This window comes from Parasteatoda tepidariorum, chromosome 2, assembly GCF_982258835.1.
Source record: "Parasteatoda tepidariorum strain Cologne lab strain chromosome 2, Ptep-v5.0, whole genome shotgun sequence".
In the NCBI taxonomy this organism is placed as follows: Eukaryota; Metazoa; Arthropoda; class Arachnida; order Araneae; family Theridiidae; genus Parasteatoda; species Parasteatoda tepidariorum.
This window is the reverse complement of record NC_141756.1, coordinates 129,679,411-129,704,283: the sequence shown is the minus strand read 5'-3', so window position 1 is coordinate 129,704,283 and position 24,873 is coordinate 129,679,411. Positions and strand designations below refer to the sequence as shown.

Below are 24,873 nucleotides of genomic sequence, written 5' to 3'. Positions count from 1 at the left end.
GGCCACAAAATGTTCGAATCCGTTACTTTTGGAACTCCCATTCGCTAGTTCTTAATCTTAAGTTCTGGCAACACTGCTCCTCATAACTGTTTCAGTCCCCACATGTTTGGTGAGGGACATTACTTCAAATTCAATAGTCTGCACTTCATTCCCCCTTTGACACATCTATTGTTATGACATCACCTGCTGGATGAGAGGACAGGCATGATCCCCCACAATCACCAAGAGGATTTAACACACAACAGATTGAACATTGCTGTGTAAGTAGCTGAGCAGAGTGAGCGCAACTAGTAAAGAAAAATAATGAGGCAAGTACTTACAATAACAACTTTTATTGCACCTTTCTGTATAAGAACAATGAACTGAAATCGTACTTTATTACATTAAAGGGAAATAGAATTTATTATCAACTACGGTACATAATATTACGACACAACATCAACAGAGATAAATGGAACTTTTCATAAATATTATATCTTCTTTAAACTAGAAACACTATAGAAATGATGGGGGGAAAAAACTTGTACTAAAATTGAACCTTTTGTTCATATCAATTATTTCATTTAACAATCTGATTGCTATGTCAGATGCATGAAGCCTTGATAATGCATAAATCCTTTGTGGATTTTGTTAATATGCCTTTTCAATGAAAAATATGATTAATTCAGCTTTTATATTTTACATTGTTAGTAAACTGTTAGTGCAAAATAATTTATAAACCAACATGCAAAACTTATTTTAAATTTTTTTTTTCAGAGGTGAGTAAAGGCGTTAACTTTAGAGCAAATGCTTTTTTAAACCTTTGTTTTTTTCAAACTTGTTTTATCATAGAGTTCATGACATTTCAAAAATAAAATTCTCCGACTTTTCAACAATTCTAAACTATATTTTATCTATATATTGCAATATTTTGTCAGAAAAAAATGACTTTTTTTATTTGATGTTTCAACAAATTTTGAGAGTGGAAAAAAAACACAACTAAATAAAGACATTGCGTAAAACTATTGAATTGCGACATCGTTAAAAGGACTCCATTTAATACATGTTAGAATTATTTACTGTTACTGACAATTCTAAAATAGGTCATTCTTTTGGCATGCCTTTGGAGTTTTGTTTTTGTAGGGGAAAAAAATAACAGTCCCCTGAACATAAGTGCCATAATCAAATACAGTGCTAATCCTATAAGTTATTACAATAGGGTGTTTATTTTACCTCATTTAAATTTAAGCCAAAAGCATTATAAAAATAAAACATTTACACAATATGAGAAAAAATTGAAAATAATTTAGCAGAAAAAAATTTAGATTTCTCTGTGTACTGTGCAACACACATTTAATTTAATATCCAAAGACTGTAAACGCATCAGACAATTAAATCACATGTTTCGTCCACATTCTGCCAATAAATATTTATTGGAACAATTTTGCTGTATCATTTGAATTTAAAACACCTACTTAACTTTGATGATTGATTAGAAAACTTAAATGATCATCTTTTGAAAAGTATTAGCAATATCGTTAAGCAATATCTCTTGTCTTATTACAAATTTGTTTTTATTCGCAATTCAATATTTAGTTCCCTGCAAAGAAAAAAAAATCAATAGTAACATTGTCAATAGAACATTTTCTGTTATGTTCAACATAACAAATAACTTTACAAGTCAATTTGATAATTTCTTAGGATTTCCTAAGTTTATGAAATGCAACTTAAATTTAGTTTCATAAATTATTACTATTTCAATAAATTTTGATTATTTTTTAGCACATACGATAGTTTATTCATGAATTGTATAAATTCAAATTATTAGCAAAAGACTTTTAACGATATATTAACTTTACTTTCTAAAAATATTTTGAAAAAGCCATAGTAACTTTAAAAAAAAGGATAATATTAAGGGCAATTTTAAACAAAAAAAAATATTTTTGTTTTGAGAATTTTTTTGCATCTCTGAAGAATCAATTCCCTGTGAAGAAAAATAAATAAAAATGAAAAATTAATGCTTGAAAGCCCAAACCTTCTGAAAGACCAATTTGTTTTTATTGGTCATTTTAGACTTGAGTTATTAAACATTGACTTTAGATAGATCATTTTTATCAATGACATGTTTAACTGCAATTTGCAAAAAATTATTTTCATAAAAAGACTTCATAATAAAAAGGTCTCTAGAAATAAGACTTCATGAATCCTGCAATATATTAAAAAACCCTTTCAATAAAAAAAAAGAGATCAATAAAAGACCTCATCTTTATAAAATAAAGCAAAACCATACTTTATTTTTTTTTTAAATGAAAGAAAAAAGCATTAATTTAAATTAATACAACTGAGCAAATTGGTTACGAGACCAGATTATTGTTTCTGGATACAATTCTTTAATAAATATTTTATATAGGTTAAAAATATATTTCAATCAAACAGCAACATTTCAATTTTTTCCCTTATTTGCATGAGTTAAAATAAATTTGTAAAAAAAAAAAGAAAAGAAAGAAAAGAAAAAAAAATATTTAAACACAAAACACAGGAGAATAAAATTTCAAAAGCTATAATAATTCCATAATAAGTTTAGTTTCTTACTCAATATACCAAATTTATGACAAAACAAATCAACAAAAGTATACAAGACTGAAATTGCAAGTAAGTCAACGATTTAATTTAAACATACTCCTCGAAAATGTGCAGATTCATAAAGGGCAGTACATTGCAAAAATCAGGCATGTAAAATTAAATTCTTTGTGATATGCTTCAGTGTCTTTAAACATTCAGAAATTCAAAACTTTAATAAGTAATTTAATTAAAGAATAGAAAGGGAAAAAATAATCAGAAAAGTAAAGAAAGTTGAACTAAAGCAAACTGAAAAATACGATGACAAATACATGATTACTTTCGTAATAATAATGTATAATATAATGTGATTATAATAATAATAATATGATTAATAATCATTATTTTATAAGTGATCATTTTTATATAAATGATAACTTTTATACAATATAAATGATTACTATAATATTAAATGGTTACTTTTAACAGGCTTGTATTTTAAGTTCTTTTGGAATCAAATGAAATAAAGAAATTTTTTGAAATTTTTATAAAACTCAAAATTAATAACGAAAGTAGACTTTTTTTTACGAGTCACGCAAAATACAAGATCACGAGGTTTATTCATACATAAAATGGATTATTTAAAAAATATTTCAATTTTCCTTAAATTCTGTTGTGTCAAGTAAGTCATCTGCACCCTTATCTATAGAAACAATTTACAACAACCAATTATGATTTATCCTTATTTGTGAAGTATTGCTACAACAACATTACAGCTTCATATTAACAAAGATGATAAAACTTCATTCTTCTTGAATAACTGGTTAAAAACATTACAAACATGAAATCTATGTCAAATAAACATGGTAGCATGTTTATGGTAGCCATGTACAATACTCTTGGGTGGGAAGGAGCTGACCTGACACTTGTGGATATTTAATTTGGAGTGCCCAATTATAACTTATTTGCAGGTAGACACTTTGGTATCGAGTGTCACTTTCGTAAGTATACTCTCCAACAGTCAACAGATGAAAATCTTTCAACCTAATCCAAGACACCTAAAAAAATAATAAATGTATTATATATATCTATTCATATGATTTATATCTACTAAATTTATTATTTATATCTACTCAATTCAGTACAAAGATATTTCAGGCACCAATACCTATTTAAAATTGGTGTTGTCTTTTTAATTTTTACCAAAACACCATTTAATATGCAAGTATCATGTGCAAGAAAAATGAGGAAACCTGGACAAGATATAATATACAGGGGTGATTGGGGGCCACTGAGTAAAATCATTCAAAAAATTAAGATCTTTATAAATTTAAAGAATTAAAATTTTCAAAACATGACATTCTAAATGCAGCATAATTTAAATGAATAATTATGTGCAAATTTACTTTTATCTCTAATCACATTTATCAATCTACCAGAAAAAATATTTACAAATGAAAGACATGCCAAGTATAAATTCTAGTTCTAATATTTTTAAGTAAAATATACAAGAATTTTTACAAATATATGTGATCGATGATTTCTTGAAACATCTGGACTTCAGATTTCCGGAAACTTTGAAAGATCCGGATATCAGGATTTTTTCAGGAACACAACCACCCCTGAATATGAAACTTTTCACACAGGGTACGTAGCCAAATCTTTTAACAAAAAATAAGCACCTTTTAAGCGTTTAAAAATATTTTTAAGCAATATATACATTAACAAAATGCAAAATAATTTTCAAAGACTTTAAATGATCGCGATAAAATAACTAGCCTCTGACAATGAACTCTTTTCTTGATTACATTAGACATTATAAAATGATCAAGAGATTTTTTGATTCGATATCAGAGGGTGGAAATGAGGACTGAAGCTGAGAATAATTTGCAAAATGCAGCAGAGTTGCACATAAGAGTGCAATAATCTCATTGAAACTCAGCTGAGTAGACGTACAAGAGCACTCGCAAGTATTTAATCAAATATGTAAAATGATTGGTGCTTTCGAGCACACCGAAATAGATTGTGGTTCAATGATTTGGGAAAACTTTGAATAAAACAATGAGAAAATCACGCTTTCGCATAATACATGGCGAAAATCAGCATAGTAAAGAAAAAAATTTCTTTTTCAAAAGGGAAAATTAAGCACTTTTTACAAACACCCAATAAAAAAAGCAGCTTTAAGGGCAGCTAAAAGTAGATTTAAATGACATTTTGTTAAAATTTAAGCAGAGCAAAGCTTTGAACATTCTTCAGGTTTGCTATTTGATTCTGAACAACTGGATTTGCATAAAAGAAGTCGAAACTAACAAAATAAAACTTTATTAACAAAATTAAAAAATTTAAATTTATTTAGTTATACCATTTTTAGAAAATTTCTACTTAATTTTTCGCATCTTTTTAACTGTCCTAAGGTACCCTACTAGGAGGTACACCTTGGGACAAATAACAAGGTAACTAAACATTTTTAAAATTTTTTCTATGACAGATACAAAATCAAAACCTAGTTAAAAATGATTTCAAATGTTTCACGAATACCTGGTAAAATTTTGACAATAATTAATTAAAATAAAATAAAAAAGTGTCCCAATGTGAGCCACTCTCCCCTATCTTTCTCCTTAATTAACACTTAATGAGTTATACAAAAGGTATGTTACTCCTCTAGAAAGATAATATAAGCTTGAACTTTGATTTTACATTATGAATTAGGAAAGAGTGCAGTACAAGGTGATGAAGTATAAAACTATTTTTTTTCTCTTTTTAAATCAAAGAATAAGTATATTGACATAACAATTATTATGTAATAAAATGACATAACAACTAGCAGTGAACATTATGAGCATCAAACTAAACTCCAATTTGCCAATTCACCATTCCAACTATATGATTACTTTAACAACTTATTTGAAATTTTGCACAGAGTGATATATTTGATGACAGCATAAAAATTATTTTAAAATACAAAAAGATTTACAAAGCTGCTGTCCTTTTACAAAGCAGCTAAAACTTATTGGCCATTCACAATAAAGTACCTTGCCTGGTTAATTTAGTGAACAATTCTGTATAATATTAATAAGAATCAAAAGTAGTGATATGAATGAGTTGCTTAAAAAACATACTGAATTGTGTATAAATTTTAACTAGAGCAATGTATTTACTATATATATATTCAGTAAGAAGAAAATATTGATTAAAAAAATGAAACAAACTTGAACGATGAATGTTTTTCCACCCCATCCAGGTGATGTTCCAATCATACTCATAGAACTTGCCTCATTCACAAAATTGTTCAGTCTGTGATACGCACCCTGAAAATGCAAACAATCATAATTGAGTACACTTTTTTATTATTACTTTCAAATTATTTGTAAAAATAAAAACAAACAAAAAAAACACATTTAATTCTAGTAAACCAAAGCCTAAAGAGCATGGCTCCAAGCCTTTTCAACTTATAAGCCATAAATATTCTTTGAACAATAAAATGTATAGTTTCTATATGACATCCTATTCTTAATTTGATAATGATTCTTTCTATCAATGCATTAAAAAAAATTATAACAGCACAGATTAAAAACTTAAATAATGATATCATATTTGAAATTTAGGGACCACTTTCAAAGCGTTTAGTTGAAGAGGTATTGAAGGTGCCAAAATCCTTTTTCAAATCACTACATTAGACTGTCCTTTCATAATATCATTTTAACAGGGTTGCCACTCAAATCTGGAGAAAAAAAAATTCCCTGTACATATTATACACAATATATTAAGAAGAAACACAACAATTTCTGTGTTCCTGTGTGAGCTAACTATATTAATTTAAATTGCTGGAACAGCTGAATACACTTAATGCTATAGTAAATAAATAGTTTAATGTAGCTGAAACATCATCCTTAAATATACCATAGATTATGCATTGAGAGGTCACTATTTTTTAAAAAGAAAATAAGAAACGAAATTCCCTGCATTTTCAAGTTTTCCCCTGTTCTCCCTGTAGAGTGGCAACCCTGTTCAAGTTACCCTAGATAATTATAGATATAAATATTTTATCCACGTAACTTTTATATTGTTCATTTTCAAATAAAAATAAAAGGTTGAGAATCACATTTTTGCATCATCCTTCACACAATAACATGATGAATTAAAATCTCTATACACAAATATTGCACTTGCAAACAAAACCTTTTAGCTTTATAATTAATCAGTTATAAAAATTTTGATCAGTTTTCTTATCATTTAGAACTAGAACGATTGACGGAATGTAAATTTTTGAAGTTGAATAAGAGGTTCGTCACTTTGAGTAAATCTTTAGGTCGAGAGGGTGCAGGGAAGGGACAAATGTTTTTATTTCCTACTATGTGTCGGAAAGAATCTGTTTTCTGACAATAAGCTGCTGTCAAGCAAACATAAAGAAAGGGCTTGCTGAATTTGTTTTCTCTTTGAGTTTTGAGTGGGAAATGCATAGTATTCGCATATCAATGAACAAATAGAAGGTGAAAAAGAAATAAAAAAGAAAAATACATCCCTATACTTTACTAAAAAAAGTGAAATCGAAATACAAAATATTAATAAGAATACAAAAACGATAAAAATACGGCTATTGTTTATTCGATAAAGTAGTAATAATCAGTTTTCTGTGTGAAAAAGCAAAATGCTAAAATTTTAAAAAGAAAAAAGTTAAATTGTAAACTAAAAATAATGATACTATACTAAAAAAATATAAAAATTTAATGGTAAAATTTTCAGCTACATAATGTTTAGATAAATTGTAACCATTTGTTAACTAAGCAGCTGTTAACTTAAACAGTTAGATAAAAAAAAAAGCTTGGAAACAATTTCAGAAATTGAAAATAAATTACTATTTGCTACATTTTATAAAATAGTTACCAATTTTATTTGCTTGAAAATTTAGAAAAAATTGTAATTCTGAATAACTTTTAAAATTTCTAATACACTTACCAAAAACAAAGTTAAAAAATGATTAAAAGCAAACACATATACACCAAATTTAATATAACATAAAAGTAAAGATAATTTTAAATTTATCCTCGTTCATGATAACATTTGGAAATGTGACATCAAATCTACGGCAGCTTATAGGGGATCTATAAGCTTCTTGCTTAGAAAGTAACATGTCTTTTTCAGAAATTTCTCATTATGTTTCTCTAAAATAAGTCAGAAGATACACACGAGAAATTCGAGTAAAGATGTAGCCAAATGTTACTTATTCACAGCCCTAATAATTATATTTATTCTTAAGCTTATTAGCTTAAATTTATTTTTGTGTGTTTCATTTTCTTTGCAATGGTTTGATTCTGTTCGGAAAAATTGCTTTCGACATTTCATTTTAATAAAAGTTTTAAATTTCACTATGAACATTTTTTCAGAAATATAATTTTCTTTCATTGACCAGGTTTTTTTTTAATACAATGAACTCTCGCTACTGCAATATCCAACAATAGCTCCCTAATAATAGAACATAGACAATAGAACAATAACTCCATTTATTACGTTGATATTTCGTGATCCCGACAAACTTGCATATGAATTAATGTTATGTTCCTCTCTATATTACGATATTCTCTGAAGCAATAGACTGCTGCAAAAAAATTTTTTTTCTAAATTTCAACCATATTTCTCCATTTATTATTGGTTTTCAAATAATGTAAAAGAATCTCATTTCATCATCTTTTGCCATTTTTTCCACCTTTTCTGACAAACGAAGACTCACTGCTGACCACCCCAAGAAGTTCCATTCTTAGAATTGGCTCCCTCATCTCCTTAAGGAGTCACAGATGATCTGATTTAATTTCCTTTATGTTAAAAGCTGATCATGAATCACAAATGACAGCAAGCATCACATTAACACCTGAAAGAGAATTTTTTTTCTGTAGAAGGTGGGTGGATCACGATTCACAAACGAAAATCCTTTTCATGCTTTGGAACGAATGCATACTTTGTTGGTTGACTTAACAGTCAAAAAAATTAATATACAAACAAAAATATCAGATGATTTTCAATGAAAACGGCTTTCAGGTATGCTTATGATCCTATTTTCTGGATTTATTTCAATTGTTTTTAATATTTTTATCCATAATTAACAATCTTCAAATTTTTTTTAACATAATATATAAGCGTATTTACAGTTAATACATACATAACATTTAACTAAAAAAAAATCTAATTGTGTCCCTAAAGTATGAAGGCCCTCGATATAACATCCCTCTACAACAATATATTTATTCGTTTCCCAAAATATTGTTGTAGCGAGGTTTTACTGTATTATTTCTGAATCATGCTTACCACAATATGTGCGATCTGTTAGACATAGCACACTGACATAGTATCAGATTGATAAAAAACATTTATAAAAAAAGGGTCATTTTAAGAATCTTACTCTTCCAGTTGCTGAAATTCTTCCATGTATACCGCCTTGGTTAATTAGTTTACCAGATATACAAGAGTGGGAATTCATATCGGTATGACCTAATAGGAGGATAAAAACATACATTAAAGAAAATACTTATTATTGTTATATATAAACTTGCATTGTTATTATTATATTTAAATTATGACAACAGAAAAAAAAACTTAAATTTTTTTTATTAATTCCGCTAGAAAAAAAATTCCAAGAAAAATATATGTAAGTGTATTTTTTACTTTATTTTTTTCTCAAATTTTCTACAGACCAAATCTAACTTAGTAATAATCAATTGTCTGGCCTATCACAAGATAATCAGCCATTTTAAGGAATGTGGCATAAAACAAGCCAGAATGTTGAATAAAAGATTCTAAACTAGGAATTATTGAAAGTATAAATTAAATTTTAAGGACTGTATATGAAAAGTGGCTCTATTAACTGTGATCATAAGGTGTAAACAGTAGAATTTCTTTTTCTTAAAATCTATTTTCAACTAAGTAATTTTCAATAATGCTTGAGGTTCTTGAAAAAAAAAGTCCCGCTCAAATAGACTGTTGACTGACAGAAATTTATGATAAAGAATCTACCAGACAAATCAGAAATTATTATATTCTGTTTACTGCATATAGATAGGAAATTAGAAGACCAGGATAACTTTAAAGAAACATTAATGTCAGAAAATACTATAAAATGCAATGAGATCATTATGTAATACTTGGTCAAGAATTCACACAGGCATGTTTCGCCACTCTTTCTATTAACTTCAGATTTGATACATTCTTATGAATACATTAATTACCAACCAGCAAGATAAGTTGAAAGCTTTTAATGGTTAAATATTTTTTCTTAAAATAAGGGGGGCAAAAAAGTTGTTGTGAAAGATCATGCAGGGTTTGAAAAAAACCGGGTATATTAGAAAAAACTCAAATCGCCTGGGTTTTATTGAAAAAACTCGGGGGGGAATTGGGTTTTATTTGAAAAACCCAAATTGGGTTCTTTCATTTAGTGCTCATAAGCTTTAAGTCTTACTGCGTAAATATTTTTATTAAAAAGTGTAGTATAAGCTTAAAAATAGAAATAAATCCAAAAAATTATTTTAATTTTGTCATATGTATTTTATATTATGCTTAAATAATGCATTATCACTAATACATATTTGAATCTTCTTTATTGTTAAGTACATAAAGTTTCACAATTTTTAACTCAACTTTATAAAAGATAAATGCAGAAATAAAAAAGGAACAAGTTTATTATCCTTTTTTATTTCACACACATTTATTTACTATATTTATTAAACACATATATATACATATTACCTATTATAAAATTATAATCAGTAAATATTTATAATCAGTAAAAACTAAAGTTTCATCTGACTTTAATAAAAAACTGAAATAAATATTTAACAGACTTCCATGTTTTTATAATAAGATTAATAGAAAGTGAAATTAAAATTATGTATAATTATCAGTTACTTGTCCCATTTTTTTCAAATAATTAATCCTAGGAAAATGATTTCATTTTTAGATAAATAATTTTAAAAAGTTCTCTTATAAAAAGTTTTAGCTTATTTTTTGAAGCCAGAAAAATAAAACTGTTTAAATTTGTTAATGTATCACTTACTCAAAAAAATAAAAAATTTTCCTCCAATTTTTTAAACATAGGAATTAATAATAATAACCTATTTATTAATATATAAAGAATTCAACTAAATTTGAAAAATTGATCTTTTCAGACTATATTATTTAAATTTCTATTTGATTTAATTTCATTAAAATATTTCTTTGAAAAAACCCACTTAAAGTTTTCAATAGTACTATAAAATTATAGATTCAAGTGTTTCCTTTACTTTACAAATATTAATAACTTAATCATATAAAACATGCAACTCTATTTGACAAATTAATTCTGCACAATAAATTATATAGGATTAAATGTGCATCATTAAGTTTTAATAAAAAAAAAAAATTTTTTTTTGTTGAAAAAACCCACTTATCGTTCCAAGTGGGTTTTTTCAAGGTGGACCCACCCAATAAAACCTGGGCGGGTTTTTTCAAAGTGGGCCTTCTTGGCAAACCCTGTCATGCATTAATATGTTCTTGGTCAGAGGAGATTATATCCGTTATTTTTTTACTACAATTATACAAAAAAGTGATTCAAATGAAGATGCATTTTGGTGAGACTATTTTTAATGTAATCAGAGTTTTTATGCCACTAAAAAAGACCAGTTAAAATAAAATAATTTTTCAAAACTTGAAATAATATAAAAGAACCATAATGTTGTTAATTAATTACAGTGTATGATTGAATGTTAGGAACAATATAGAACAGCACAGTTTTGCACTTTTGAAGTTTGTTTGAAGAAACAGCTTTAAACTTTAGAAGTATGAAGAACAATAACTTTAAACTACTTAGAATAATCAATATCCGATCTTTTGTGTTTTTTTATTTTAAACTTTTACAACCAATTTCTCTTTTAATATGATTTGGAAAAAATTTCACAAATTTATAAAAAATATCAGCTAAAAAAGGATTTACCACAATTATTAAGAAATGTTTATTTTGTAGCAATTTAAAACACATTTCTGATATTTTGGAATTTCATTATTTTGGGTGCTTTAAATAGATGCATCTTATGAGAGTTTCTACTACTAATTTTTGGAGTCTTAAGGACTATTTTATTCATTTCTAATCAAAACAAATCCCTGTGCTCGGTATTGATAAGACACAGAGGGATTGCGAGCTCGCAGTCTCGAAGACACTGGACGTGCATCGTCCTTTTGACCAGGAGACAGTCGAGCTGAGAAGGAGAAATCTACTAGCATGGCTAATTGTGGGCTCCTAGGCCTTGTAAAAAGATTTATTTCTTATTAGAGTTTCTAACAAACACAATAAACATAATTCATTCCGAAATAGGAAGAAAAAAAAATAAAACTCTGTTCTATATAAAGTATTCTGTTTTTTCTTTTTTTTTTAAATTTAGGATTTTGTATATCAAAACATTGGAGTAGCCACAATTCAGAAATTATGGTCCTGACAGTTCAGCCAGGTGAGCAGAATTCTTTAAAGAAAAAAATATAAAACTTTCTGAACATAAATTAAAATTTATTTTATTCAACAAATTCTATGTAAAAAAATAATTTTTAATAACCTTTTGTTATTTTATTAATTGCGTGTCAATTTTTTCAAAATTTTATGGCAAAAAAATGCATTATTTTAAACTATCAAATTTTAAATGACACAATACGAAATTTGAACGAAATTGATCAAATAGTTTTTAAATAATAGATTTCTAAAAATATGGTTTTTTCTCATGTGTCATAACTCAAATTAATCAACCATTTTCGCTCAAATTTTGAACAGTTTAAATACATAGTTTATAAAATGCTGTGAAAATTTGTATAGCATACAATTTTATTTTTTTTCAAACCTTATTAAAATTGAATAAGGAACATTAATTGTATACATTAAATTTTTATTTAAAGAAACAAATTCTATAATTTTTGTTCATATTTTGATGGTCAAGAACTCTAAATCATTAAAAGTAAGGTCTGCTAGTTAAGAGAAAATACTTTTTTAGTAACTTGACCAATAGTTAGTGCTACTTAATCAACATTTTTGAAATCATAATTTTTGAATCTTTAAGATTAGCACCTAGATCAGAGAAATCAGATTATTGAACAAAAAGCTATTTAAGGTTAGTCAGGAGGTAACAAAAAAATTATAAATTAATTTTTAAAAAAAAGCCAAAAATTAACAAATAAAAGTAAGAATATAATAATATTAAATAAAAAATAATAATTTAAATTGAGTTATTCCTATTATTCTTTATTCCATCTATATATATATATATATATCATGGTGGCCACTCTAATCAGATTTCGAATTTCCCTGATTATTCTAGGTAAAAATCTTAATATTTCCAGGTCTGTATTTTTCTTTCCTTCTTATAAAGTGTAGGATGTGTACTAGAAAAGTATTGATATTATAAAATATTTTACTCAAAATGTTACTTTTTTAACATATTATCTTGTAAATATAATTCATTTTAACAATTTGGCAAGATTTTGTTTTTTTATTTTATTTTTTAATGTTTTGGTACAACATTAATTCTTAAAAAATGATGACATGTGGAGAAAATAATAGGTTTAGCTTGTAGATTATATTGCTTTCAATGAATAAAAATGTTTTTAATGTGCTATTTTAAGTAGTTTTTGCTCAAAGTGTATCTATTAAAGGGCAAAAACAGAATAACCAATAAAACCTTGGATAAGTATTGTTTAATATATTTTCATTAAGCAAAGGAAAAACGTTCCAGGTGATTATATATCAATAAGTTTTTATAGTTACAGTGGCTCCCAAAAGTGTTCATTCACTTTTTATAACTTTTATTGAAATAGGAAATAAAAATTCATTAATTAAAATGAATATTTCAAAATGGGTACATGATAATAAGATGTATAATCTATTCTTAGCAAAACTGTATGTAATATATTAGTTCAATACTTAGTAAATCAAAGCAAAAGTTCATTGTTAAGATATCAATAATCAAATTGTAACAAAAATTTTACCCCACGAAAGTCATCGTACACTTAAATGTTTTCGGATTTTAGAATTCAAATTATCGTCAATTGCTTTAATTTTCTTACTTAATTATTTATCACTTATTTAATTGTAATTTTCTCCCAAACTTATGATAGCAAAATTATATTTTAACTCTTGCTTGCTAATTCCATAACATTTTATTTTATCATTTAAAAACGGCTCGTGGCCGTAGTAAAACAATAAACCAAATTTGAAAGTTGATTATTTGCCATCATAATGAATCAGTAATGAATATTGTTAAATTAGTTTATTGTGTGCTATTGCACTGTAATATATGATAAAATGCTTAAAAGGACTTCGTATCAAAGATTAAAATTACAAAATTTGTGGAAAAATTCATAAATTCACAATTGAGTGTTGTAAAAGTTTCTGTAAAATTTAATAAAAAATATTCTGCTTGAATTTCGCCAAGGAAAAAAAAACTAGTTACATTTATTTACAAACTTATGAAAGCTATTGTAGGAAATGTAGGTATTATGAAAGGAAACTCAATTAAATGTTAATTTAACGAAAATGAGAATATTTTCTAATAAGCGGAGATTTTTTTGAAAGTGTACAATGACTTTTGCGGGATAAAGTTTTTGTTACTTTTTGATGATTGATTTCCTTAAAATAAACTTTTGCTTTGTTTTTAAAATAATCCATATTCCATCTGAATATATTTTTATTATTAAATATCCTTTCTGAAATATTCATTAATATCATATTTTCTTTAAACCAATATCTCAAGTCAAATTTTTAAATAATGTTGTCTTGAATTAGCATTATTATTTTAGGAGATTCAGTTTACAAAAATAAATGTCACAAATGCAAAATTGTATAATTTTTTGTTGTATACTCTATAGAGAAAAAAAATAGATAAAATTCTTTAAATTTTATACCTATTTGTTTTTCTTTTCTTATTTGAATTTAAAATATTTAAAGAATTCTTAACTAAACACATGGGTTTTTAGGTTAGCATGGTTAATTGTTTTTGTTTTAACAACTAGACTCTTATACAGTGCAAAACTAAAACACCAGATTTCATTTTCCTTCTTCCTACTAAACACGTATGAATAAAAAGAAATTTATATTTTATGTTTATACATCATGTAATATGTTTCCTATACATTCTTTAGTCTTTGTCTGCTTTTTAGGGTAATAGGAATAGTTTTGGAAATATCATCTCTGGAATGCAAGCAACATTTACAAACTTCCGATATTGTGATAACTATACAATTCGAATTTTGAATCAGAAATCAAATATTTACCGACAAAACAGTAAAATTAATTAATATATAGTTAGTTTATTAAAGAAACTTTTTTCTAATTTAAAATATGTTATAAAAGGTAAAATAAAAAAGAGAAAAATAGTATTAATGCAACAATTGGTTTACAAACATTGCTGTTAGCAATTGTAAAAAAATTTATGATTAGTTTGTTTGCTAAGAAAAAATAATTTACAGATTTCTTTGAATGGGAGTACAAAAGCTTTTAGAAAAAGAGTGCAATATAAAATCTATTATTATTAAGTTATAACCAACAAATTTTTGGAGAATTCTATAAAGTTAAAAATACAAAAACATTTTGAATCATTTTGTCAATAACAATTAAATTAAATGACCAATTTGAAATTTTTCAAAAAGGAAGAAAAATGTAATGCATAGCTTCAGATATACGAATACATGACTTCAAAAACTCATTATGCTGCTCAGAGATTTTCCTTAACTAAATTAAATAGCACAGAAATTTTTTTTAACTGAAACAAGTGATTCAAAAATTAGGGAGTGGAGTAGTGCAAATAAATTAAATGTCACATGACTTTCAGTCGCAAAAATTTTTTAACAGGAAACAAATTGATTAAGAAACAAGAATTTGACGAGAAAGTTTCTGTGAAATGGTTTCTTTAATGAAAATACAACATTGAAAAAACTCCTCGATCATAGAACTTTTGGGTATTGAAATTCTTGCATTACTTTCTAATTGAGTAACATTTGGTAGAATAAAGTTTGGAAAATCCAATGGGCACTCGATTGAAATTTTAGCAAAACAAAAACAGAGTGTTTGGCTTTAAGAAGAGAATTATTTTGGGGGTTATTGTTCCCTCTCTCAAAAATTTTTGAACTGAAAGATACATAAGAAAAAGAGCTTTGATCACTATTTCTCAAAATTTTTAATTATATTATTAGCAGTTTCAAAAAAGAAAGTTATACATACAATCCATAGAGGACTCACGTAATCAGCATCACTTAACCTAAGTGCACATTCAAAGTTAGCTTCAATAAAGGGAAGAAATTCTCTTTCAAAAAAAATTAAAGATTCTGCAGAAATAGATGTCTTATCAAACACCTCCTAAAACAATACAACACAAGATTAGAAAACACCAGTAATTGAATTAAGGCAATAATTATTAAATACAGTCATTAGTGCGACCAATACATCGATTTCATAGACACAATGTTACTTTAATGTGTGTTAGAAAATCTGAATTGAACTGTTGATTCCAATATAATATTTGATTAATTTTTTATATGAAAATTACATCAAATACAGGTGTTAAAATTTTTCGCTCTTTCAAACATTTGGTTTAAAAATAAGGAAAACATGAAAGCGCTCAGTAGTAGTAAGAATAATATTTTCAAATACAATAAAAATATTAGATGTTTTCATATATATGCAACATTTAGGAATATTTCCAATATGAAAGTTAACCTTACTTTTGATAAATATTGAATTGCTCATTCCAATATATCTTGAAATTTTTGTTTAATTTTATGTAAGAAAATCACATCAAAAACAGGAGTTAAGTATTTTTGATCTTTTTCAAAACAAAAATTTTTTCACAGGCAAAAATTCAATGGATAGCAAAAGTTTCATGGAAGTCCACCTATTCTTTTGAGGTTAATGCTCAATGAACATAGAGCATCTTGAATTCTACATGAAAGTACCATCATTTCTTAACCTAGACGTAATCTATGGTAAAAAGGATGGTGGAATATCAGTTACTCTTCATTATTAAGAATTAAAAATGTGTAACGCATTCTTATGCGAAGTCTTCAGCGTGCGATACATTAATAACATTAGTACATTTCTTTCATGAATCATATTTTTCTTGTTTAAAAATTGTACTTAATCTTTTTAAAAAGTGTTGTACTTATTTTGGAGATAAATCATGCATTCTTCTTGACTTTATTTTTGCTCAGACTTAAGAGCTTTCTGAACATACGTTATGCAGCAGAAATATATTATAATCAGCATAATAACATATGCTTAAAAGTTAAATTAAAAATTTAGCATACAGTAGATAGAATAATAATATTTTTGTCAAAATAAGTTCTACATTTATGAGTAAATATTTGCTGTAATTCTATATATTTATGATGCAGCAACTTCTTGTTCAGAAGTGCAATTTCATTTAGACCAAGCAGGACAGGTCACCATTTTGAGTGTTGATTTTATAGTTAAGTACCTATATATTCTACTCTAAGCAGAAGGCACAAAAATTTGTGAGTCAAAAAATCAGAATGGGTACTTGTTAAGTGGGAAAAAGCTTACAATTAGACTATAATACATTGTCTTAAGCAAATCTCACATAACAAATGCATTGTATGACATAAAAGATGACATCACGTGGGAAAATGGTAACACTAGCACCAATTGGAAATCAGATGTAACAGTGGGAGATGACAAATCATTTTCATGATACAATACTGACAGTTTGAGCAATTAAAGGCTCATATATGCATTAAAAAAATTTAATGCTGGTAAAACAAATGAATTATTCACTTCTTATTAGTTCTCATTGTAATTTTTTTTAAAAATCCCATGTTGTTGTGTGCCATTAAGGCACTCGGTGATGTAATTGTTCTTGTTTTTCAGTGGGCCATCTACAGCCAAGAATTCGACTTCTGCCACACCCATACGTCACACCTGTTTATAAGGCGGATCCATTCATACAACCTCTCATGTATCCACTTATAAAAATATATTCAAAGAATTGTTAAGGAAACAATTAAATTTTTGGTTAATAGATAACCAGAATAAGATTAAAAATAATATCTGGAATAGAATAAAAAAAAACATCATAAAAAATTAAATTAACTCAAAACAGCTTTTTTTTTAGCTTTGCAGCTCTCTTTGAGAAATTTTTAATTCTTACCAAATCTGGCGATGACTGATCTGATATTTTAAGCATTTTGCAAAGATGGAAAAAAAGAAATGAAGGATAAGGTGAGAAGAGGAAGATATTCAGAGAGGCAAGGCTGCATTAGAAGTGGATATTTGGCATTGTGGTGATGAATTTGACAGATTTGTGATTGAGCAACAGGGAAAAAATAATGAAGGTGGTAATAAGAATATTATTTATGCAATTAAGGTTTCATCGATGTTTTGTATTGCTTGTAACATGTTCTGAAGAGATTTAATCATTAAAGTTTAGTTTTTAGATGGAGTTTTGAGTAATGCTTTTTGATTGGAGAAAGTATTATTGTTAGCATTATTACATTTAAGAAAGAGAATTTGAATATAAGTTGTTTTTAGTATTAAATAATGCAGTTGAGTGCTGTTTGTCAGCCTGAGTCAGTAAAGTAGTTATGAAGAGTTACTATTTTGTAAAAGAATGATTGTTTATTAATGAAATTAATATGGAAATGCTATGGTAAAATATAGCCTCGATACCATATTTTTAGTTGAGTTTTTACTTACTTATATTCAGGAGATTTTTATTTCTTTTACTTTCATGAAATTATGGGCATAAGAGGAACAAAACTGGACCCTGGGTAAAATATTTGATACAGAGTTGTCGCCGGCCAGCTGGCCGAGTGGTTAGCGTGCCTGACTGTGAAGCCAATGGCTGCGGGTTCGAATCCCGCTCTGGGCATGAATGTTTCTCTCTATCTGTGTTGCCTTCTGATGTGTGAATGTATGAACATGGCCTACCCTATGAACGAGTTTTTGTGTCAGTGTGGCGTGGGTAATGTTGCTCGCCTCTGTGACTTTGGTTCACAGGTGCCCACTGGGTAACGATAAATGAGCAACACTTCCGGCATCTTCTAAGGCGAAGAACAAAAGTTCAGTGCCTGCCGTTATTAAAAAAAAAAATACAGAGCTGCCATTCTTTAAATTGTATACAATGCTTTAGTTTTATAAAAACTTGTGGCCGAGTGGTAACAAAATGTTTGCCGGGTTGAAAAAAAATCTTAGATATCTTCCGTATTTTTTATTAAGTAAATGTATATTACTTGATGTTACCTAAAGGAGCTGGCAAAACTTTTTTTAAAGACGAATTTTCATTTAAATTGAAATTTTTTTATATAAATCAAATTTTTTTATATATACTAGCCAAATTATCTAATAAAATACATTAACAATATATCATGACTTAAAAGTACAATTTCAATAATAAAGATAAAATTGTTAATATTTCTAACTAAAATATTTTTAAAAAAAAATTTTTTTTTCATTATTACAAGCTAAACATCTAAAATTTTAATTACAGGAAGGCAATTGAACAGTTAGATACCCAGTGAAGAGTAAAACAGCTTAAATCAGAACACATTAAAGAAAAAAAAATTATTGAAGATTTTTATGTGCTGTCTTTCATTAATATTGTTCAATGCTAATGACATATTTAATTTGTTTTAAGAACACTTAAAGTATTTAAATAAACATTAAATTAAATGGGTATTATTAAAATATGTTAAATTCCTAGCTAATTGTTTTACATACAGCAAAAGAAAAATTAGTCTCTAGTTTAATTTATTTACTTGTCCATTTAGAAACATAATAATTTATATTTTTTGGATAAAACCTTTATTATCAATAAAATCAGACTAAAAAATCACACCTTAAAGATTATAATTACAAAATATTTTGACTTAATAACTTATTTAAAAAATCATTTAGTTTAAAACAGTGATTTTCATTAAAAAATATATCTATAGTTAATTTAAAACATGACTTAAATCAAGTGATTTAAATCATATCAACCTAGTATCCGAATAATAAGTTAATTTTGAGTTTAGTAGGGTTCCAATATTTGTTAAAGTTTTTGTTATGTAACAAGGAAGCAGCAGTAAAAATGGGCTAAATATAGTTGGCAGTGAAAAGAAATTGTCAAAATTATTCTGAGTTAGGGAGACAAAGTTGTTCGAAGAACTAAATAAAATTCCAAAGAAAAATATTTTATTCATGAATTTTTCAATATAAAGTAAAAACAAATGCATAAAAAACAAACATACCTTAGAATGCAATGAAGCAGGATTGGATCTCTTATTCACATTTGGAAACTCCTGATGGAGGAAAAAAAAAATTAAAAAGTATTTGGCGCACAATTGAAAGAGAAAAATATATAAATAAAATTAACAATGCACAATAATATTTAACTGAAACATATTATTAAACTATGAACATGATTTAATTAGGAACTCAATAGTTTCCAAGCAAACACTTTTTTACATAAGCTTTAAATAAATCAACTAGAAAAATATCAACTTTAAATAAATCAACTTATAAAAAAAACTGTTCAGAAATATTTTTATATTTAAAAATAAATAAAAATAAAAAAAGGAAGGAATGCTGGAAAAAATTTGCATGTCAAAATTCAAAGTTATGAGATTTCTAAAAAAATATATTCTTACAATTGAACTTACTTAAAACTTATTATTGAACTTGTTTTTCAATACAAATGAATTAATTAAGAGATCAAAGTATTTTTATTAGAAGAAAAGTATTAAACTTGATACTTTTTTGAGTAAGAACAATATAAAAATGCTTACACAATAAACTGTTTTATATAACTGCTTGTTACAAGCGACCATCGATAACATTTATAAGAAAAATTTACTTTAAAAGAAATAAATTTTCAAGTACTATGGATGAAAAACCTTTTTTGAATTGTAGATAAAGAAACAATTATAACAAATTCATAGGAGTGCAAAAGTAGGAAAAAAAGAAAAAAAAACAGGAAATTAAAATTTTCATTTGCTTCAAACTGTTAATCAAAAATTGAAAATTATTAATAATCAGTATGAGATGAATGTGATGATCTCACTTATAATTATTTTTATATGTTTTTCAACTTTTGAAATCATTTCTATCATAATAAACAAGACTTTGAAAACAAAATTGCTGCAATCCAATAATGTGAGAAAAATTATAAAATATATAAGTAAATGATGAGTACAGCTGGAAAATATTTTTTCTGGTATGTTTATTTTCTTAGTATATTTTATTTAAGACAGTTCAGGGGCTAAATTGAAAACGCTATAAGCCACTTTTGGTCAACCAGTCATAGGTGAATTCTTTAAATTTTTCAATCATACTTTTTCTTTTAATTTTTCGTTACAATTTTAGAAACTTCCGTACCATTCGAGTGGACACTAATGATAATCTTTTATGGTGTATTGCAACTTCAGGAAAAAGGGAGGTCACCTTACCTTCAATTTTTAAATTATTATTACAATCTCACTGATAAGTAAAGTTTAAAACAGTTTTAAGTCAAACTTGAAGGTGAAAAAAAAAATGCGTGTTCTTGCACCCACGAACAATTATTTGTGTTCCTTGCTCCAACGTAATACATTTCGTAGAATTGTGCTTTAAAGGGGAAAAAAAGTGACAAAAAGTGCGAAGAAAAAAAAATGATTTATTTTAAAACAATTAACATTTAGTTACTATTTTTATTATAAGAAGTAAAAAAAAAGAAGAGGTAATTGAAAATAATAATAATAGTCTATATTCAAGGAAATATTTTGAATGGGCAATTAACTTACTAAAAAATTTAACTCTTATTTGCGTTTAACAATATTTTATCATTTTACATAAAACAGTAAATGAATTAAATTATCTTCATCATTCTCTAAATAAATTTTTTAAGAAGTACACCAGATCACTATGAAGCATCTTGAAAGAAAAGACAGCAATCCATAGAAAAATTAATTTCCTTATAATAAAAAAAGTCCCAACAAAAGGCTGAGATATTAAAAAGCATTTTTAAAAAAAACTAATACAGAAATTTAATTTTAAAAAAAATTCCCAGTTCCCACTCTTTTAAATGTCATTGTTTGATAATTAAATAATTGAAATAAAAAAAGTCTCAACTCAATAAGTATCATTCTTTTACCATTTGAATGCAAAAATATTTCGAAGATTGTAAGAGAAATAGACATAAGGACTGAGCTTGAGTTTCCCTAGTGGTTATCTGATCTCCAAAGCAGAACATACCTAGAAGAGAGATTTTAAAATATATTTAACATTTATACAAAATGTAGAAAAGAAATACTATTTAATTTTTTAAAGGTATAAAAGATGTTAACCAAGTCATATACAGGCAAATATATAAAATTTTTATATAAGAATCCTAGTTTGAATAAATACATAATGGACAATTACAGTATATTATTTTCAGTTCTAACTAATTGGAAATTCTCTCCTGAATCCGAAAATATAATTGTTTTTTCCTCAAATGCTTATTTGTTTAATTATTAAATATTATTAATTTTTCAAAAAGATCTCCGTAAATGATGCAATCAAAAACAATCCTTGATTGGTTATGACGTCACATTTGCTGAATAGAAACATGCCTCCTCCATCCGCTAAGGATATTTTAATGCTCTTTTAATTTTGATATCACTTATATCGTTCGAAAATTCTTTGTACATTATTAGTAAAAATTCTAAGAATTAAATTTATGGTGTTGACAGTGTGTGCAAAATGGAAGAAGGATTTCAAAACTTCAAACTGTTTGTTTATCACTAAAATAACTGAAGAAATGGTTATTCAGCTCTTTACAGAGAATCAACTTCTCCTATTCTCTAAAATCAGTGGTGTTAAAATTCATAGAAAATTTTGTTTAATTTCATTTCTTCAGTTAAAATAATGCTCCATTGCAGCTTAATTACTTAATTAAAATCAGTTGCACATTGGATAGAGGTAGTATACATTTAGATATAGTGTGGATGATTTTATAATTTGGTATTGCATGAAAAAAATCAGTGTTTTCATAAATCTAGTTCATTAAAATATTTCTATCGACCATCGTTTCAATCTATGCACTAATGTTCAAAAATCAAAAGGTAATGTAATACATTTCAGCTCTTTTTTTCTGAACTAGAGTTGAAGTATTTTCTTTAAGTAAATATTTACTAATGCAGTGCGTTTTTTCTTCTTTTTTTTTCTATATATTAAATATACATTAAGACTTATATTTATTCTCAATATTATTCTTTGAGTAAATAGGAATTTTGCTATAGTTAGAAATTATTTTTAAATTTATAATTTTTAATTCCTTTTTCTGCTATATAGTATTTATAAAATATGGTTACTGTAATTATTTATGCACACTATTTGTCAGTGCTTGCAAAGAAGAATTCTAAAATAATAAAATTACTTCATGATACATTTCTAAAGAAAAAAATTCATTAATTAAAATAGGAAGAAAAGTCTCAGGTTAAGCATCCGATATCGCCGAAAACGAATCAACACTTTCAAGAATTTAGTCAATTGAAATATATCTGCTCCTCATCATCATCTCCACGTTCTATGTGCTTATACTTAAATTTTCCTTAATGTAATTTAATTTAGCCACATAATTTCAGCGTATAGCATCAAACTAGACGGTTTCACTTAAGTTAAAGAATTAATAAAAAAAACTTTTGCAAAATGAAAAGAAATTGTTTTAATTATTTATTAAACAATTAAAGAGACAGTAATGTTTTCTCAACATTTTTATTCTTTGAGTGACTTTGCTGCAGTGAAAAATTATTTTTATATGTGTTTATGAAATTTAATTCTTGTCTTTGTAATGTGAATAAATGCATATGTTTATTTGCAATACTCTTATGACATAGATTAACACAATTAAAATAAAATGTACAGCAATATATTAATTTCATTTTTCTTTCTTCTTACCTTTTTTGTTTGAAAGAATGAATTAAAAGTTTTACTGAGATCACAAGTTTTTAAAAAGGCTACTGCTATGCGGAAGATAATTCCCTGCATTAAATTAAATAAATAAAGTCAGTAACTTAAGCTTTTCTACATTTTTAAAACCGAAAATTATTCTATAAAAAGATTGATTCAACATTTCTTTCACTTAACATGAAAATAAATCTTTGAAATTAAATTGAAATAAATTTTAAAATTAAGTTTAACATGGTTAAAAAATATTGAAAAACAAATTTATTATTTTGTATTTATAACACATCATTTTAATAAGTAATATCTGAAATCCATAATTCATTTTAACACCTTTTTATTGAACTTAAAATTTTTAATTATTCAGAACTAGAAAATCTTGCCAACTATTAACAAATGTTTCAATGGACACCATTGAAATTTAAAAATATTATAAAAATATGTTATATTAAGCTCACATTTTCGTTAAGCTGCATATTGTTCAGCTTGAAAGAAAATTATAATTTTATTTATTTAGAGATTTGTTTTTAATAATTGTATGATAACATTAACCATAATATTCAGAAGCTTTAGTTTTGTTATTGAAAAATATTTATAAATTGTACTGGATTTTCAATTGGTAAATTTAAAATAAATTAACTAATTTAAATCAAATTAAGCCTTTCAAATAATGATTTTTTTATCATTTATTTTAAAATCTAATTTGATAGTGGATTTTTAAAAATAAAGAAGTCAAGTTAAACATGAGAAACACAGAACAAATTGCATACCTAATATTTTAACAATTTTATGCACATAAAATATTTTTAAATACAAAACTCAGGAAAGAAAAAAAAGATTTTACCATTATTTGTGTTTAGCATTTTCTTGATGCTTATTTGACCAAGCAAATAACTTAATACTATCAAGAGATTTACATAAGCTTTGACTGTTGCAGTCTCTCCGACACCTTGTGGGCCACTCAAAGTAAGGAAACACTCCTATATTAAACAAAAATGTACATCAATTTTTGAACAATGTGTTACAATAATAAACCGATTTGAATCAGCTTGATCTAAATTGCTACTAAAATCATATTTAAATCATTTGGATTTCCTTTTTAAAAAAATCACAACTTAAACTAGAAGAAATAATCTTTTTAATATGTATAATTTTTTAGTAACATTTAATAAAACTTTTTTACATAAAATAAAATCAGTTTCTATTTTTGAATTTCTGTTTCTGTAGCATCATAATTGCTCTTTATTATTATCATACTACTATTATCAGAACTATTCAACATAGCAAACAAAAATAAAGTGAAAAAATATTTTAAAAAACATGTAACTTTTTTCTTAAGCAACAACCAATTGATAGGACCTTCACCTACTAGTTAATTTGATTTGGCACCATTTCTGATGCAAAAAATTAAATAAATATTA

General features: G+C 26.1%; 1 protein-coding gene across 5 annotated transcripts in view; it reads right to left on the bottom strand.

The window, feature by feature from the left end:
• Positions 1-316: 316 nt before the first annotated feature.
• The window catches only part of LOC147816217 (uncharacterized), a 27,246-nt gene continuing 2,689 nt past the window's right edge, over positions 317-24,873 (bottom strand). For all 5 annotated transcript variants that reach the window (XM_087158388.1, XM_087158391.1, XM_087158390.1 and 2 more), the window contains exons 2-8: positions 24,297-24,432; positions 21,660-21,760; positions 19,780-19,830; positions 15,754-15,892; positions 8,933-9,021; positions 5,748-5,846; positions 317-3,596 (exon numbers count right to left, since the gene is read on the bottom strand). In XM_087158388.1, coding sequence (XP_087014514.1) covers positions 3,414-3,596; positions 5,748-5,846; positions 8,933-9,021; positions 15,754-15,892; positions 19,780-19,830; positions 21,660-21,760; positions 24,297-24,315 — 681 coding nt within the window. In that variant the 5' untranslated portion in view covers positions 24,316-24,432 and the 3' untranslated portion in view covers positions 317-3,413. The remainder of the gene's footprint in view (positions 3,597-5,747; positions 5,847-8,932; positions 9,022-15,753; positions 15,893-19,779; positions 19,831-21,659; positions 21,761-24,296; positions 24,433-24,873) is intronic.